The sequence below is a fragment of the Protopterus annectens genome, chromosome 9.part0, assembly GCF_019279795.1.
Source record: "Protopterus annectens isolate FY-2018-M chromosome 9.part0, PAN1.0, whole genome shotgun sequence".
Lineage (NCBI taxonomy): Eukaryota > Metazoa > Chordata > Ceratodontiformes > Protopteridae > Protopterus > Protopterus annectens.
Window position 1 is genome coordinate 289,481,611 of NC_056743.1, and position 20,701 is coordinate 289,502,311.

The 20,701-nt window shown below is 38.6% G+C and overlaps 1 protein-coding gene across 2 annotated transcripts in view; it reads left to right on the forward strand.

Moving 5' to 3' along the window:
- Positions 1-20,701, forward strand: part of OTOG (otogelin) — a 2,079,396-nt gene that overhangs the window by 464,084 nt on the left and 1,594,611 nt on the right. For both annotated transcript variants that reach the window (XM_044082876.1, XM_044082877.1), the window contains exons 14-15: positions 16,139-16,185; positions 17,260-17,405. In XM_044082876.1, coding sequence (XP_043938811.1) covers positions 16,139-16,185; positions 17,260-17,405 — 193 coding nt within the window. The remainder of the gene's footprint in view (positions 1-16,138; positions 16,186-17,259; positions 17,406-20,701) is intronic.

Here is a 20,701-nt window from a genome sequence, read left to right on the forward strand (position 1 = left end):
AAAAGTGCATTGTCATCCCTTTTGGTAAAAACTCTGTACTCGTGAACTACCACATATGCGGTAGTCTACTTAACACCAAAAGTGTGATAAGAGACCTTGGGACACAGGTCGACAATTGTCTCTCCTTTGATAATCACATTGCCGCAGTTGTCAGGAAATTCTTCTACATGGCACACCTCATCACAAAAGGTTTCTCATCCAGGAAAAAAGAGGTAATTGTTCCCCTCTACTCATCACTCATTAGACCCATTATAAAGTACAATGCCCCTTTTGTTATGTACCTCACAAGACATCTACAACAACTGGAAAGGCCACAGAAATACCTCACTAAAAGGATTACAGGCCTCAAACAGATGCCCTATGCAGACCATCTCAAAAAACTAAAGCTTTACTCCCTCGCCTACTCAGAGGTGATCTCTGCCTAACACACAAAGCTATGTCAAACCCAGAGCTTTTGGACATGCTCCACTTAAAGAAATCCCAATCCCTCTGAGCTACATGCTCTAGGGCCCTAAACCTTGTCACCACAATATACAGAGCATGCTGGAGGGATAGATTCCTGTCCCAGAGACTTCCCATACTCTGCAACAAACTACCTATCTATAGCAAACAAAGCTCCTCATTAGCACTCTTCAAGAAAAATCTTGATGATTGGATGGGAGATAGGAAATTCACCCCGAGGATCCCTTCTGTGGCTCTGCTTAACAGTGGCACAGGAAAATAATTTTCTTGGGTGGCTAAAGCCAGGGTACCTTTTGGCTAGGCTTATATAGGCCCTAGGGCCAATAGCCTAGTACCTACCTATGAACCTATGGTTACCTTCATAAAATGGTTAGTACAATAAATACAATAAACACAAGTTTATGTACAGAGCAAAGAAAGGCAGTGTTCTAGCTTGCACAGGGTAAACAAAAATACAATACGCAATGCAGGAAAAACTTGCAGTACAGTTGCTGGCTGTCATAGCATTCACTATACATTAATAAGAGTACTTTTCACATTACTTCAGCTCTGCATGAAGGTAGTTTGAATTGGTACATTTGTAATTACCCTTTAGTAAAATGTTATAATGCCAATAGTCTATCTTAATGTTCAGTAGAATAAGAATACATTATCTGAGTGGGATTATGTGGTTTTATATAGTTCTACAGTTGCAGTGGGAGAGCTAGTATTCAGTAATGGTGGGTAGTAATGAAGAGATGATATTTAAAGAGTATAGTTGGGAAATATTATGTAGAGAGAGTTGTAAGTAATTTGTCATAATAGCAATAAGTCGTAATAAATTATTCTTCAACTCCACCTATTTCCTCTTCTTCTTGGGGTCCTAGAGCCCTGAGTAGTTCCTTGAACTGTTGTACTTTCCCTCCAGTCAGCTTCCAGGTATTCAGTCTGGTCTCTGTTGACTTTATAGCCTTCTCCGTTCACTGCTTGTGGCTGATTTTAGCAACCAGTGGTTTATGCTGTGGGTTGCCTGTTTCACTGAGGATGACTTTGCACTCACTGATTCCACACCACTGCACTTTCCTTAATAGGAGGAAGTCTACCTGAGTTGCGTGTTGCCTACTCTTGTATGTGATCTTGGACTGTCTCTCTTTCTGAACCATGCATTGGCTACTATCAAGCCATTTGCCAGATAGAAGTCTAGAATGGTATCTCCTTCTTTATTACTGTTGCCTCATCCATGTGGACCCATGTGGACCCAAGCAGTCCCAATATTCTGTTCTGTCTGTCCCGATATGTGCATTCAGGTCACCCATTATCAATACTAGTTCCTGTTGTCCTGCTTTATCCAGTAGGTCCTGCAACTGCTGTCTGAATGGACTCTTGTCTTCACTTTCATGACCCTGCTGTAGGGCATAGGCTGAGATTATGAATACTGCCTTATCATTAGACTAGAGTCTGATTGCCATGAGTCTGTCACTAATTCTAATGATATCCCTCACTTCCTTTTGAAGCCTCTCTCTCACCACAATTCCCACACCATTTCTAGCCTGTCCTCCTCATGAGTCATAGACTCTGGATGCCAAGCCAAGTGGCTTTGCTACACTGTCTTTCCATCTTGTTTCTTGGACACATAGTATGTACAACCTCCTCCATATCACCATGTCATCCACTTCCAAGCTGCATCCTGTCAGTGAGCCTACACTGAGTGTAGGAATTCTTAGTTCATGTTTGGTAGGCTGGTTGGTTTTATGTCCAGCTTTTGCTAAACAGAGCTATCCCAGGTAACCCAGGATGGGCAACTGGACACCATGCAGTAGGTTATTGACCCAAAGCTGCTGGGCTTTATGGTGGGCACACATTTGCCAAAAGGGGCACATACACCCCTCCCACCATTAGCATGGGTCCCTGGCATAGATTGGAGTAGGTGGGGTCCTCAACCCACTTATCACCAGCAAATATCCATGCCCATTTTTGGCAACATTAGTCAATATGACCGAATCACCTAGAGCATATTTTGCGCCGTTAAATAGCTAGCTCTGACATGGCATGCAGTCTGCGATCTGTATTCTCCCATCTTGAGGATACTGTCCCACACAGTAGATGCCCAAAGCAGTTGGTCTATATAGATCTTCCCCTATAGGTCACCATATGGAGTCTGTGCTGCTGCCCACACCTCCATTCATTGGAGAGTTTGAGATGGAAACAGCATGTTTTTGGGAGGTGAGAGGGACCCCATAGAGACACAGGGAAAACATGTAATCTCCAAATAGGCACTGGCCGGAGGTGTGGATTGGACCTTGTACCTTCTGCGAGGGAGACAAAGACCTTAACCATTATGCCAACTGGTCTCTTAGTACAGATTTCCTGTTCTTCAGCAGATGCATTCTCAGGGCGTAATAGAAACAGTTCCTCCTGGGAAGAGGATTTTATTCAAGATGGTTTCTGGGGACCAAAGGAAGAAACCACCAACCAGGTAACAGTACATGAGGTAGATGGAGGTTTTCAGTTTAAAAATCAAGTCTAAATTGCTACTGCTTTTAAAACACTTTTAGTAATGAAAAGACATGAAGCATTCAAGTGCTTTCATCCATACCATTCAGGACTTCATCAGAACTGAAAAGTGCTTTACTACAAAACATTTGTAAAGAACAATCCATCTTCCAATTACATATTTAAATAATTAATTAGGCAAATAATACAATCAAAATTAAAGTCATACAACCCCTTCTCACACATTTCCTGTTACAAAAGCTTAAAACTTAGGAACACTGTAACAAAAGTTAAACTTTTTAAAAACAATTTTAAGAAATCAGTCTTTAAAATACACATGGGGTAATGGCATTTCCTATTATTTAGCTGTATGTAAGTTTGGAGCAGGTGGTATAGAGACATGGTCATTCAAGCCAGGGTAGCTAAAGGCATTCACCTGAAACTCCCTAAGCAGGTTCCTGTATTCCAGCCTGTTCTCCCAGTACCCACGGTAAACTATGACATTGAAAAACTTTATGAAAACCAAGATCAACTTTAAAAAAGGCAGTTGTGGTAGTAGTAGAGGGGTCTACCCACGGTAGACTATGAAAATTGAAAAACTTTATGAAGACCAAGATCAACTTTAAAAAAGGCAGTTGTGGTAGTAGTAGAGGGGTCTACTTAGCTATGTGCACGAAATGTGATTGTTTCTACGTAGGTAAGACAAGAGAGGCCACTAAGAAAAAGAATATACCAGCATATTCATAGTATTAAAGTTAAAAATATTAACAACACTTTTTATGAACACACGCTATTAGAAATGTCCCACAGTGAATTTAGATTTGCTATTATATAGCTAACAGAGAGAAACCCAAGTGGTGGTTACTGGGAGAACAGGCTGGAATACAGGGAGTTGCTTTGGCAATTTAAAGTGAATGTCTTTAGCTACCATGGCTTGAATGACCATGTCTCTATACAGTCTGTTCTAAAATTACATGCATCTGAATTATAGGGAATGCCTTTTCTCCTGTGTGTATTTTAAGGGAGACTGATTTTGTTACAATTGTTTTTAAAAATATTAACTTTTGTTACATTGTTCCTAACTTTTAAATTGTTCTAACAGGAAATGTATGAGCAGGGGTTGTATAACTTTAATTTTGATTGTATTATTTGCCTAATTAATTATTTAATTATTTAAACACATAACTGAATGTTGGATTGGTCTTAATAAATGTTTTGCAGTGAAGCATTTTCATTTCTGAAGAAGTCTTGAATGGTATGGATGAAATTACTTACGTTTCATGTTTTTTTTATTATCAAAAGGGTTTTAAAAGCAATATCAATCTAGACTTGATTTTTAAGCTGAAAACCTTTGTTTGCCTCATGTACTGTCACATGGTTGGTGGGTACTGGTTCTTTTTTCATGACTTTTAACCTCTTTTTGTGGCCAAAGAAAGAAAAAAAAATGTCTGGAAACCAGCTCATGACTTTTTCTCTACACCAGTTTATAACAGTGCCCAAATTCAAAATGCTCTCCCTAACGTCCTCTTACCCCTTCTTCGTCATATGAGCATTTTGGTAACCATAGATTTAAACAGAAATGCTTAGCAATACATTCCTAACCATCCAGACTTCAGGTGTTTCTTGCATTTTTATGTGTATGGATAATATTATCAATTATCTGTGTTAGCCTTTAGGCTATCTACTGTTCCAAAAGTCTTCACAAAGTGTCTGTCATAGCCCATTGCAGGCTACAGGGCATCCACATTTTTCCATATTTAGATGACTTGCTCATCTTTGCACAGTCTTTTTCAAAGTATTAGGAACCTCACACTTGGGTGAGAGATCTCCTTTGAAGGCTGGGATTCCAAGAGAACATTCAAAAGTCTTTTGACTCCATCACACAGGATTGTGTTCCTGGGGTGTCTGCTAGGCACCACAGTACAAAGATCTTTTCTTCCACAGGAAAAACATATATATTTAGATCTATTCCAGGGGTTTTCCACTCAGACTTTGGTCCCTGTGAGGGAATACCTCAGGATTCTGACTCTCATGGCATCCGTGAGTCACATGAAACTTCTGGCAATACTCCACATGAGAAAGATGCAATGCTATCTGAAGACTGTTTGGTCCCAGCATCATCATCCATTATCTTTTCAGATTCCATTTCTGGGATTTGTAAGAAGAGAAATCCCTTAACAGAGAGATCCAGGGTATCTGGGACTACAAAGACAGACACAAGCATATAAACATAAAAGATGTGCTTGCTCTTATCAAGGCATTCAATTCTCTGAATCATCTTTCGTCCCCAGGACCATTTCAAGTTGTTACAGACAATGCCACAGTAATGTATTACATAAACAAGGGGGAACCAGGTCTTACTCCCTATGCAGACTAGCCATGCTAGCTTGGGATATACCTTTGCAGCACAGTCTCACTCTACAGGTTTCCTGCATTCTGTCTCAGCAAAACTATGTAGCAGACAAGCTTAGCAGGAGAAAGGCATACCCTCACCAATGGAAACAAGATCAAAGTGTCTTCCAAGATCTGACCCACCTGTGGGAAGTTCCACAAGTAGACCATTTTGTCTCATCTCTGAACAATCATCTGGCAAAATGTTGCTCCAGGACTTCATGCTAGAAGTTTTGGAAGTCCGGTGCCTTTTATTTTCCTGGGACAGGAATGTGTCTGTATGCTTTTCCACCCTTTCCACTGATATACAGGACCTTCTGAAAATTCAGATGCAATCCCTGACAGGTGTAGTGACTCCTTTCTGGCTCTGGCTACCATGGTTCTCCATTCTTTTGAAACTGGCCGGGGGGCAATTACAAGCTTTCTTACAAATATGAATCTACTCACACAAGAAAAGGGGAGTTTGATACATCCTGGCCCCAAACAACATCAGCTGACTGCCTGGATGATAGAATCTAAATATCTTTTACCCATTTGTTTGCTGAGAATGTGCAGCAAGCAATAAAGGAGGCAAGAAAGCCTGCTGTTAGAAAATCATATATTAGCAAATGAAAACTGTTTTCTGGTTGGTGCCAAAAACATAACCAATACCCATTCAGGGCTAGTGTTTTTCTGTTTTTTACAATATTTGTGTTAGTTACTTTTCTGTGGCCTGAATTACTCCTTTATCAAGGTTCATTTGTCAGGAATATCAGCATGTCTGCCCATGGATCCCCCTCTTTTAAGCCATTTCTATGTCAAAATGTTTTTGAAAAAGGTATTTCATCACGAACTTCCACGAAAAATGGTGGTTCCTTCTTGGGGTATTAATTTTTTGTTAGAAACGCTAACTCTTGCTCCATTTGAACCAGCTCATCTGGCTGACTTGAGGTTACTAACATAGAAAACAGTTTTACTGGTTGCTGTCACCTCTGCGAGATGAGTATTTGGCTGAAAACTTTTCTCATGGGTCAGCCTTATCTGATTTTCCATAGAAACAGATTTAATGCTTCTTTTGTGCCGAAAGTAGTATCCAAGTTTACTTTAAGTCAAACTATTCATCTCCCTGTGTTCTTCACCTAACCCCAAAATGGGGGAAAAAGGAAACTTCATACCTTGGATGTCCACAGACAACTAAACTACTATCATGACAGAATAAAATCTTTCAGAACTCTCAAATCAGTTGTTTATTTCTTGTGAAAGTAAGTAGAAGGGACAACCAGTGCCAAAGCAGAGTATTTCCAAATGGTTGTCTCAAGCTGTTATCTTTTGCTATTCCCACCACAACAAAACTATTCTGGGCAGAGTCAAGGAACATTTTACAAGGGTCTTGGTTTAATCTATGGCTTATTGGAAAGGTTCAACTCTAGAAGTGTTTTAGAAGTAGCAACATGGTCCTCTGTGCAAACTTTTACAAAACACCACAAGCTAGATTTCTTCTCCAAGTCTGTGTCACACTTTGCTAGGACCATTCACTAGGAGGACCTGGACCCTTTTCCTTCCACCCCCAAGGTGTTAAGGTATGGTAATCTACCCATATAGCGCAGACTACTGCAGCAATGATAAAATAAGGAACATAGTATAGCTGTGTTAGTAAACTTACTGTAAAAGTGGATGTTTGATGATCGCTGCAGCAGTAGCCACTCCCTCCTTCCATTCTCCTTGCCTTTTTATGTGTTTTTTAAGCCAAGGTGTAGACATTTATTCTTTGTTTTTCCTAAGAATGTTCTTTTTGGGATCTACCAACCTGTCTGTTTTTTTCTGTCTCAGTTGGCATGCAAGCTCTGCTGGGATTTGCAACCAAACCTGTCTTTTTAGTCAGCTTGGCTGAAGCTGACTAATGATTTGGGCAAACGGAAGGTGCCCTGAAGCTTTGGAAGCTGGCCATCTGTTAAGTCCTACACAGGATATAACCCATATAGTTTAGGCTGCTGCTGCAGTGATCAGCTAAACATCTACACAGCTGTACTTTCTGAACAAAACATGGAAGAGAAAAAAGTGGTGAAAAGAAGTGGTCAATATTACCTCAATTCCAGGAAATGAGACAACTTTGCAGGGAAGAATAGAGATCCTACAAGTAAACATGCCAACAGATAAAAAAACATGAATGATTCCCAAATTAGAAATCATGTTAGTCTAACCATTCATGTTCTACCAATATTCCACCGGCAGAGCTGAAGAGGGGAATCTGGTGGATTTCATATATCTGGATTTCATCAGGCTTTTGTCACCATGTGCACGTAGGAGATGACTGGGAAAACAAAAATGGTGTTGAACTAGGCAGATAACTTATAAGGAGATGTTTCAAGTGAAAAGCTAGTGATTAGTGAGGTACCACATGTTTTACAGCACTATTTGTTCTTTTTAACAAACCTTATCTAGCCTTGTGCTTGAAAATACTGTACTAGTGATGGGAAACCTGCCTCCAAATCTGACCTAGTGTGAACAGAGAAAGGATGGACATGGAGGTGGTAGCAGTTATTCACTGTAAAAAAGAGCAAGTTTGTGGAATTTTTTTGCAAGAAATCAAAGAGTTATTTCTGTCTGAGGAAGTCTTCTTATTCTAACAGTAGGGAGACCAAAAATAATCGGACGCTATAATGACACAGGCTGAAACAACTTAAGTAGTGTGAGACAGTACTTACAAAGTCTTATGAGATTGTGATGGTTTTGTTGTGGATTCCAGAGAAACAAATGTCAGTGTCTCACTACATAAGCTGCTGGTGACAGTGCCTCAGGAAAGTACAGTTGTGAGGAACTTACCAGATCTGTAGGTGTTCAAGTGTGTTCATTTTTGCAGCACTGCTAACTCTTGGGACTTCGGCCATAGAAGGCCCAACATGCAGCCTGACTTTCAGAGGTTTTCACCCTTCCCCGTCACAGACAGGTGAACACCCAACACCGTTAACATCAGGATGCATGTGGTGTAAGAGAGATGTCCTCTCTGCCACCTTTCATTCCTTCTTGCCTCTGAAATAGCAGGGTCTGCTAGAAATCACAGTGCTAATCACTATTACAATTAACTCTAACCAATAATGCAAGAAGGCTAATCAGTCATTTTTCCACACATCATTAAAAAAAAAACTTTAAAAGTGGATGGGAAAATCAGAAAATCCAGACATAAAAAGTTTTACCACCAAAAGTGTATGTATACATGCTCCACTAGAGAGGTGGTAAAACATGCTGCTGACCTGGCATCAGATAAAATGTACTTTAATTAATACTGCTTTTAACAACTATTCATAACTTTGCCAAGCCATAGCATTCTGAACTTAAATTTTCAATGTATATTCTATGGAAAACTATCACTTGAATAATGATACTTTAATTGTGCTACTTATGGCCAGAATGTGGTATATAGCAAAATTACACATGCTTAAAAAGTTTATATCCCTGCAAAATAATCAGTTAAAATTAAAAATGCTGTTACATTAAAATGATTTGAAATAAATGTCTACTACTCTGCCAAAACATAACATCTGAGCTCAAGTTTCCAGCATACTCTCTATGGATCTCTACTATCAGAACTGTGACAATGTATCTCATTTCCAAAATGACTTATGAAAATGACTTCAAAATCAGATTATAAATGAATGACACTTCAGCACACAAATGTTTTATAGAAAGGTGCCTAGTATACCTGACCTGAACATTGCATGCCAAATACACAGCACCTACAAAATAATTATTTACTTAAATTCAACAAAGGAATAATTTTACATTAAAATATACTATAAAATGCAGAACTAATAATTATCATGCATAAAATACTAAATGTAAAATTTAAACTTTGAAAAAAAAATAATACAGATGACCATTTTACTAATGCATCAAGGGAGTTGGGGGTATATGTGGTACCGATTTTGCTGAATAGCTAGGGATTGCAAAATCACATAGTATAAGGTATGGACTTACCAGCTGATTCTTTTAGTTTGACTGCTAAGATGCTAATTTTCATGGTCTTGAAGATTCCTCTGCTCACTGCTATTTCCATCATTTTTCATTTACCCGAAAGTTTATGATCTACTTCTTAATAAAGACTGCTGCCTTTCTACGAGCTGATAGGCTTGGATCTCCATATTCCATTTTTTTTTATATTTATCTATTTACTTATTTGAAAGTTTGCTTGTATTACTATATTTTTTGTTAACTATGTAAACCCACTGGGCACAAGTGTCATTTCCATGGACTACTGAACATTTCAGTCTTACTTTAGAATCAAAAACTCTTACATTTTTTTGCTTAAGCTCCTAGCATTGCCTAGTCTATATGTTAATCCCTTCTGCATTTCTCTCTCATCTGTCCTTTTCTCTTAATTTTTTTAACTCTTTTTATCCTTTTTAGCTTGTTGTATCAAATCCTTTTCACATCTGTGTCTGTCATTGTATTTCCTCCCTTCATTAGTGATTCCTGTATCTTCTCACATGTTGTTGTTTTTGTTTAGCTGGGAAGTGCTACTGTCTTTCTTCCTTTCATTTTTCTTGCCACCTTCTTCTACCACAGTTTAATGGATTATTTGTTGTACCCTTGCATTCTGGTATCAGGAATGCTGCATTATTCACTGACAGTGGTTATTTCTTAGACATGCCAACACCAGGTACTCCCTAGTCCAATTGCTTTCTCAAAAGTCGGCATTGTCCTAGATCTTTTCTTTCCTTACGGCATGAGCACTTAGTACTCCTAGAATCTACAAAAAGATTGCCACACACCACAGCTCTTGGCATTCCTGGTCTCCTGCTGTGCCTTTTCTAATACCATGGCTGTCTGAGAATAGACCCCTTTCCTAAGTCAGGATATAATTTAAGTTCATGAAATTAGTATTGTTTCAGTCTTTGATCTTAGCCAAGAGTGCTCTTCTCAGCACCAGCAATATGCCCAAAAATGTCTCCTTCTATAATAATTGTTATTGCATAATTATAGCTGTTTATTGTAATACATATATTGTTACATGTACTGGTATCATATTTAAGTATGACTATGACTTCTTTTTATTAAAACTGTTGCTCTTACTACTTTTGGAACTGTTTGAGTATCCTTCTTCCACATTGCCCTCAGTTCTGCTTGCAAATCCTGGTATTTCATGACTGTGTCTCTCTGTACACAAGACACTGCAATCACTGGATGTAGCAATTTCAATGATCAGTGCTACTTTTGTCTTTTTTTCATGGACTACTATATCTAATTTTCTTTGTATATTTTTTGAGACCTTGGGACCCAGGTGGACAGTAGTCTTTCCTTTGATAGTCACATCGCCACAGTAGTCAGGAAGTCCTTCTATGTGGCACACCCCATCATAAAAGGGTTCTCATCCAGTATAAAAGAGGTCATTGTTCCCCTCTACTCGACACTTATTAGACCCATTATAGAGTACAATGCCACTTTTGGAATGTACCTCACAAGACATCTGCAGCAGCTGGAAAGGCCACAGAAGTACCTCACAAAGAGGATTACTGGCCTCAAACAAACGCCCTACATTGACCATCTCAAAAAACTCCAGCTTTACTCTGTAGCATATCGCCTACTCTGAGGTGATCTCTGCCTAACATATAAAGCTATGTCAAACCCAGAGCTGTTGGACATGCTACACCTAAAGAAATCCCAATCCCTCCAAGCTACATGCTCTACGGACAATAAGCAACACATGCTGGAGGGATAGATTCCTGTCCCAGAGACTTCCCATACTCTGGAACAGGCTATCCATCTATGTCAAGCAAAGTTCTTCATTAGCACTCTTCAAGAAAAATCTTGATGAGTGGATGGGAAATAGGAAATACACCCCGGGGATCACTTCTGTGTCTCTGCTCAACAGTGGCACAGGAAAATAACTTTCTTGGGTGGCGTAAGCCAGGGAACCTTGTTGGCTAGGCTTATGTAGGCCCTTGGGCCGATAGCCTAGTTCCTACCTATGAACCTATGAACCTATGGACTGTTGGAAATAGGGGATCCCATGTGATACAAACGTCATGATTTTCTGAATGCTTTGTGGTTTGCATTTCCAGTGCTTCTCCGCTGCCTTTGCAACAGTTTTGTCAAATTATTGTGCCGTTCAGTATACAGGCTCTCTGCCACACGTATTATGATACCCAGGAACAATATTTGTGACTGTTTTCAGTTCTGGTTTACAGATCCTGCATTTATCTGTTTCTCTCACCTTTTGAATGGACTTTGTAAACCAACTTGTACATTGTCCACTATCCTGTCCTTCAACCATTTGTCACACTTTTCATTTTTTTCCTATTATTGCATAATTATAGCTGTTTTTATGCAATAATTATTGGCTAATTAATTTTGACTGATAAATAATTCACTCTTCTTTCTGTTTGCCAGATATGTCTCTAGCTACCTTTTCTTTACTGCATCTTGTTTCCTTGTCTAACTTGTCCCCTCATTACATTACAGTATTCCTATCTGACGTGTCCCTTCATTACATTACAGTATTCCTATTTGACTTGTCCCCTCATTACATTACAGTATTCCTATCTGACTTGTCCCTTCATTACATTACAGTATTCCTATCTGACGTGTCCCTTCATTGCATTACAGTATTCCTATCTGACGTGTCCCTTCATTACATTACACTATTCCTATCTGATGTGTCCCCTCATTACATTACAGTATTCCTATCTGACGTGTCCCTTCATTACATTACAGTATTCCTATCTGACGTGTCCCTTCATTACATTACAGTATTCCTATCTGACGTGTCCCTTCATTACATTACAGTATTCCTATCTGACGTGTCCCTTCATTACATTACAGTATTCCTATCTGACGTGTCTCTTCATTACATTACAGTATTCCTATCTGACGTGTCCCTTCATTACATTATAGTATTCCTATCTGACGTGTCCCTTCATTACATTACAGTATTCCTATCTGACGTGTCCCTTCATTACATTACAGTATTCCTATCTGACGTGTCCCTTCATTACATTACAGTATTCCTATCTGACGGTCCCTTCATTACATTACAGTATTCCTATCTGACGTGTCCCTTCATTACATTACAGTATTCCTATCTGACGTGTCCCTTCATTACATTACAGTATTCCTATCTGACGTGTCCCTTCATTACATTACAGTATTCCTATCTGACGTGTCCCTTCATTACATTACAGTATTCCTATCTGACGTGTCCCTTCATTACATTACAGTATTCCTATCTGACGTGTCCCTTCATTACATTACAGTATTCCTATCTGACGTGTCCCTTCATTACATTACAGTATTCCTATCTGACGTGTCCCTTCATTACATTACAGTATTCCTATCTGACGTGTCCCTTCATTACATTACAGTATTCCTATCTGACGTGTCCCTTCATTACATTACAGTATTCCTATCTGACGTGTCCCTTCATTACATTACAGTATTCCTATCTGACTTGTCCCTCCATTACATTACAGTATTCCTATCTGACGTGTCCCTTCATTACATTACAGTATTCCTATCTGACATGTCCCTTCATTACATTTCAGTATTCCTATCTGACGTGTCTCTTCATTACATTACAGTATTCCTATCTGACGTGTCTCTTCATTACATTACAGTATTCCTATCTGACGTGTCCCTTCATTACATTACAGTATTCCTATCTGACGTGTCCCTTCATCCTATCTGACGTGTCCCTTCATTACATTACAGTATTCCTATCTGACATATCCCTTCATTACATTACAGTATTCCTATCTGACGTGTCCCTTCATTACATTACAGTATTCCTATCCGACGTGTCCCTTCATCCTATCTGACATGTCCCTTCATTACATTACAGTATTCCTATCTGACGTATCCCTTCATTACATTACAGTATTCCTATCTGACGTGTCCCTTCATTACATTACAGTATTCCTATATGATGTGTCCCTTCATTACATTACAGTATTCCTATCTGACGTGTCCCTTCATCCTATCTGACGTGTCCCTTCATTACATTACAGTATTCCTATCTGACGTATCCCTTCATTACATTACAGTATTCCTATCTGACTTGTCCCCTCATTACATTACAGTATTCCTGTCTGAATTGTCCCTTCATTACATTACAGTATTCCTATCTGACGTGTCCCTTCATTACATTACAGTATTCCTATCTGACGTGTCCCTTCATTACATTACAGTATTCCTATCTGACGTGTCCCTTCATTACATTACAGTATTCCTATCTCCCACGGTACCTTTGTTCTGAGTTGCAGTGTTATGATGGAGTACAGCACAAGTCATGTCAAATTGTTTTCCTTTCTGAGGTGTTTATTTTTCTCTCCTAAAATGAATACCAGACATCTAAAGGATAATAGGGATGCAGGATTTATTGTAGTAAAATAACAGATGATAGCTTGTGGCGTAGGAAGGATGAGTCAAAGGGGGTAGCTGTCCTGGGTGCAAACTGTTATGCTGCCCAATCAACAATTTAGAAGACCAGCCATTCATTCTTATAAAGCAGACCATGGATGCTTAAATGACACTCAGAAAGGTGACATTTGAACTATTTTATATGTTCACTGTTAAAGTTTTGCTACTAAGGAGCTGTTATGTTAATTACAATATAGGTCTTTTACTGAAGACCTTCTTTGTTGTCTTCATCTCTGAAGACATCTTTGGTCCTCAGTTCTAAAGGCATTCATTTTTCATTTTGTCTTCGGTTTTGGTTGTCATTCTGGGAGTGAAGGAACTGCCCAGGGCAAATCCATAACATAAATGTCACATAGCTTCTTTACTGAATAGTTCTCTACTAGGTGTGAATTGTGTAATACTTTGGATGCCAGGATGTCATAATGTGTCATCTGTCATCACACTGATCACTAGAGAAGTTCTACCAAAGAGCATGATGACTAAATCCATCAGAAATCACAAAGAAATAACCACTGGTGGGGAAGCAGCAAGAAAACCACTTCCAAGCCGACAACTAGTCCCCGTACACTCACGTGAAACCAACAGACAAGAAAGATGCTACGATCATATGACACTCTTCACACAGTTTATTGTATAAAATAACAAACAGTCAAGCGCTTTCGTCAAGTAGACTTCCTCAGAACAATAGTTTTCCGAAATCACTCAGCTTTTATACCTTAGATCAATTAATTAATCATTTAATAAACTCATTAAGCTCTAAAAAAACACAGTGTTATTAATTTATGTATATAATTATTTAAATATTTAAAAAATCATTTGATGACACAAAACACATAAAAACACATAAAATAGAGATGAGAATGTAATCTTAAAAACTATAAGGGGTAAATTCAATAAGATATTATACTTTAAATTATTTTATTTTATTAGCTCTCTATCTCAATTCAGGTTTAATACTAATAGCATCATTAATGCCTGGAAATTCACTTGCATTGACCATAAGTTGCCACCTAGTTTCTACCCTAAGCAACTTATTGGTCCAATCCCCCCCTCTGGGATCCTTACTAACTATTTCCAGGATACCAAACTTAAAACCATGGGTAGGATTACTTTTAATGTGTTTATATAGGGCATTTTTCTCGTCCATTTTCGTAACACTATAACAGTGTTCATAAATCTTACGGTTCAACCTTCTTTCTGTTTTTCCAGTGTAAAAACATTGGCAAACCGTACAGAGGGCTAAATAAACTAAACCTGTTATGGTACAAGAGCCAGATACCAAGTTGATCTCAATCCTGAAGGGGCCCAATCTCACTTTGGGGGTCTCCAAAATATATTTACATTGCTCACAAGCCCCACATTTATGTGCCCCTTCCTTTCTTTTCTTTCCTTGGTAACTATGTTCCAGAATATTTTTTAAATTTTTATTTATTAAATTTGGTATCCTGGAAATAGTTAGTAAGGATCCCAGAGGGGGGGATTGGACCAATAAGTTGCTTAGGGTAGAAACTAGGTGGCAACTTATGGTCAATGCAAGTGAATTTCCAGGCATTAATGATGCTATTAGTAATAAACCTGAATTGAGATACAGAGCTAATAAAATAAAATAATTTAAAGTATAATATCTTATTGAATTTACCCCTTATAGTTTTTAAGATTACATTCTCATCTCTATTTTATGTGTTTTTTATGTGTTTTGTGTCATCAAATGATTTTTTAAATATTTAAATAATTATATACATAAATTAATAACACTGTGTTTTTTAGAGCTTAATGAGTTTATTAAATGATTAATTAATTGATCTAAGGTATAAAAGCTGAGTGATTTCGGAAAACTATTGTTCTGAGGAAGTCTACTTGACGAAAGTGCTTGACTGTTTGTTATTTTATACAATAATGTGTGTGAAGAGTGTCTTATGATCGTAGCATCTTTCTTGTCTGTTGGTTTCACGTGAGTGTACGGGGACTAGTTATCGGCTTGGAAGTGGTTTTCTTGGTTACTAAATCCATCAGCTTATTCAATGTAAATATTAAAACACTAACGTGGTTAAGAGTATGCCTACAGTCACACACACGCGTGCATGCGTGCGCGCACACACACACACACACACACACACACACACACACACACACACACACACACACACACACACACACACACACACACACACACACACACACACACACACACACACACACACACACACACGCACACACACACGCACACACAAATGTATACTGAGGACAAATGCACCATTTTAAGAAGCAAAAATAGTTTTCAACTGTAATATGACTTTATTTTAAATAGATACATGTCTTGTAATGAAATTAATAAAAACATAATTGAGCACTTATTGCATGTTTGATTAATATCAGTTATCTCAAATCTAAAATATTAACTCTTTTACAATTTATGTTTTAGCACGTGCTTTGGAGGGCGATGGAATTGTACAGAAAATATTTGTCCAGGTAGGCAGTAATCACAGAATTTATAAGACTGCCATAGCATCAGTTTTAGTAAAAAATAAAAAAAGCATTTCTGCAATTTTCAAGATTAATTTGAATAAATGTGGTGGTTTAACACACTGTTCATTTATGTATTAATTTTTGGTTCTTCGGGATGAGTATAATTCTTCCCCCTTACTGCACTCTGTTGTACCATTTGTTCCTTCAGCTGTACAAGACTCCTCTGTCCCATTTGTTCTTCAGAAGAAGTGACAATCAGATGTTAAAAATTATGACAATCTGCAGATCTTGCGGACTGCACTATTTCTACCTCCTCAGCAGCTTTAACTTTACAAACCTACTTCTTCTTGGGTGGTGTGTGAATGTTATTGAGCATGTGCAACCTCCAAACTAAGGAGCTCAGGGCTGTTCAATGTGAGCATGCTAAGCACTTTTGCTGCAGGTGACACACCTGAACTACAGAATGTGTCACAAGTGCAGTGAGCTGAGCCCCCCACCCCTACTAGTTGGGCAATCTGGCTTCAGCTATTTACTTACATTTTACCCCAAGCCATTCTTCTATCAAGTCACCTGGGGTGCAGTCAAGGCTGTGTCTTTCTGCACCATGGCACCAGGTGATGGCTTAGCTCACTGCTGTTGAAAAACTTGACATAAAGGCAATGAATGTTTAATAAACATGTCACTGAATTCAGTTTAAAACTAATGTTTGGATTAGGGATGTATTTTAACTTGCATTTCTTTTTGGTCAATACTAGCCAAGAAGTGATGTATAGTTACTTTTGATTAAAAATGGTATATACGTATGTATAGCTTGTGCTAATGTCTTGCCTGTGATAAAATATGTTTTAAGTAATTACTTGAGCATGTAACAACATTTCTTAACTTTCTTAGCGCTTTTGAAATACTTTGAGGAAAACTTTTTGACACAGTCTTAATTAATAGAGGCTTTCAGGATCTCTCCAATTTTCACTGATGTATACAAAATGTATGTATTAACTTTAAGTGCTACAGGGTGAATGGATAGCTACAATTATTACAACACAACCCTTTTCTTTGTTGATTTCTTATTTTGTATAGCTGAATGCTCTGTAACAGGGGACATCCATTTTGCTACATTTGATGGCCATATTTACACATTCCAGGCAACTTGCCAATATATTCTGGCAAAAAGCCGAACTTCTAGCAAGTTCACAGTTACACTGCAGAATTCTCCATGTGGGCAGGTAGGTCTTTCTCTTTCACAGTAAATGTACACTTAAATAATTTTGATGAAGTCTTAGCAGCAAGTGGGGTTTTCACAACCCTGCATATTTAATGTTAGATGCATTTTTTTCTTAAATAGTTGTAATTTTAGTACAGGATAAAAAATAATCATCAGTAAAGATGCTATAAGCATGCTGTGCACATTAGTTCTGTGAAGAAATACATTAATTGCATTTACCTTTGAAAAGTTTGTCATATTTTGTACTTTTTCAACAGTAGTACTTTATTGAATTTGTTTGTGTCTTTTGGCTTTTCCCGGTTAGGGGTCGCTACAGCGGAACTCCGGTCCACTAATGATTGGCAGTTGATTTTTACGCACCGGCTTGCCAGACCTGACGCGCAACCTTCAACAAAGGTATGCCCATTCACGCATGTCTCCACGCAGAAGATGCTCTAGCTGAGAATCGAACCGGATAGCGTCTTACTGTAAGGCGACAACGCTACCGCAGCACCAACACCGCGGGTCATTGAATGTACAGTTGTATAATCAGTAGAATGAATACGAAAATGCACACACCTGCCATTAATAATTTAATAATTTAGCCAGTAAACTAGGCTTGACAGTGGCAACCCTAGTATGGTTGCAGCTTTGTTAATGGAAAATGTGTATCCCCCGAGCTGAAATCAAACATTCAGTTTTCGTTTCTTGTGGAAGGGCTGGGATTTGATTTTATATCAGATTACCGTTCAGTGTAAGCCAGGTATGGAGCATTTTCTGGGTGCCAGAGAATGTCACTGCACAACTCATGTCCACATAGAACCATAGCTAGAGTGGGAAGAAGGGCCTAAGCTGTTAGGGGAGTGATCAGTAAATCCTTTTTTTTTTTTTTTAATGTTAACTCCCTCAGAACATATCCTCTATGGGAAAGTACAGAGGGAGGGCATTAAGACCTGGTGTGCTTCCTTGGAGAAGGGACTTTTTTTTTTGCTCCTCAACTTAAAGTTGAGTGGTGCCAGATGATGGAGTGGCCCCAGACACAAAATGATCTAGCTATAGCACTCTGTCCACATAGAGAACGAGACAGAGAATGTGGATTTATCCTCATCTTAATAACTTTGCACCTTGAGATGTTCCAAGGAATTTCTGCCCCCCCCCCCATCTCTATGGGAGCAATTGTCATCTAATTCACCAAATTTCAGCCTTCTCCTAATGAGATGTATTGCAGTGTACAAGATAGTGCTTGATGTCAGCAAAGTAGGAAATGATCCAAAGAAGAGGTTATAAAGCTACTAATTTTACCTATAAAATAATGGAGAATTTTTTAATTCAGAAATGGAAAGGAGCTATTTCCTTGTTAATGGCCTTTCAGAACTGTAACTATGAGGGGCAAAGGGGGGGTAGCTGCCCCAAGCATAAGCTATTAGCAGTCATGATTGGCTTGTGCTGATAGGACATGAATGCCGTACCAGCATTTAGTTATGAGCCACTTCATAAACAAATGCTAATACTTTATTCATGGCTGGACATAAAAGCTCAATGCATGCTAGCAACTGTAGCTGCAGCTTGCTTTGCTACAGTTCAAGAAGACCCTTTTCTGGTGGGGGTTGGTGTGGGTTGAGGAGAGATGGGAAACTGCTCAGATGACTTAGCTATGGTTCTGTGGCTTGGCAGTTTACCTCATAGCCCCAGAGTAAGTGTCTAAATGAAGATCATTATTTAGATAACTTCTCAGCATGTAGCTTTCATATATATCAATTGATATAGTAAATGAAACCTCTTTGCAAGTTACACAAATCTACATGCAGCTATAAGGGATGAAACATGACCTAAAAAAGATGAATTAATGAGAAGAAATATGACATTTAAGGGTTCACTGGATTGAAATGAAAAGTTCTTTATTAGGGTTGCAGTCTATGTGTGTAGCATTATGTGGAAGAATGAAGTGACTAGTAAAAGAGCTGGATCTGGATTTGAGGGTGCTTTTTTAACACTTTTGCAACTGGTTTACTTTGGACTTGATAATGGGAAGTCACTGGATATTGTAAACACATAGGCTTTAGTAAGGTCTTTGACACAGACCCAAAAGGGTAGTGATGTGTAGAAAGAAAGGACTTTGAGTGAATGAAAAAAAAGAAAATTGGAGATGGGCGGCAGAATGCCAAAAAAGTAGCAAAGGAATTTAGTAAGGCACATTAAAAGCAAACAGATATAGTGAGTTGGAGCTTCTTGTGGTTACTGTGGGGTCTAACCTAGTTAGTTTCTTCATGTCAAGGCACCATATGGGATAGTGGAGGCATGATCATACTAAGATGGGTAGAGCAGGTAGGGAAGAGATAAGCATCCAGAGATATCATAGGAGTAGATTGTTTAGAAAAATGACAACTGACTTTTAATGCAGGAAAGTATAATGTACTTCTCCTGTGACTGAATAACCCTGTGGTAAAATGTCGGGTCTATATTAGAAGACCGAAGACGCATTCTTTCGAATGTGTCTTGGTCGAACTTAAAAGGCTAAAAATGCAAAATATCGAAGTGGCTGTTAAGCAAATTCTTTTCCTGGAAAAGAATTTGCTTGGCCGCTTCAGTACTTTGCCGTTTTCAGCACTGTAGTGCAGTCTTGGAGTTGGTATATTTAAGTAGGGGGGTGTGGGGGTGAAGTCCCCCCTTTAATGTAATGTTTGAAATTATTTATTTATTTATTTTTTGTTGGAAAAGATATTTTTTCCCTTGGAAAAAAATCGCTGTTCTGACACTTCGACATTGTATTCTTTCACTTACATAGGGTCGATTAATCACTGCTCACTTTTTTAAGTGTTCGGTGATCTAATATAGACTCAAAATGTCTGCTGCCACCACTGTCTGAACAATCCCATAGTGAAACACTAGCTGCTACCTCTGATTGAATAATTCCATAGTGAAATACCTGCTGCCACTTGTGACTGAATATCTCCATGGTGAAATGCCTGCTAACACCTGTGATTGAATAATTCTGTGGCAAAAGGCCTGTTGCCAACTGTGATTGAATAATCCCATGGTGAAATGTCTGCTGATACCTGTGATCGAATAATCCCATGGTGAAACGCATGCTGCTACCTGAAATATATAAACACACAATATTATGGCTACATTGTCAAAAAACACATACATGGTGGGAGGGGTCATGTGCATGGCCCCCAAACCACCTACAGACAGCAGTTCATATGGCAGGCATCGGCAGCAGGATGACTGGGCATGTCAGTGGCAGTGGAAATGCAGAGTATAATGGACAAAGCCTTTATTAATGGTGTGTGTGGACTTTTACCTCCTTTACAGTAC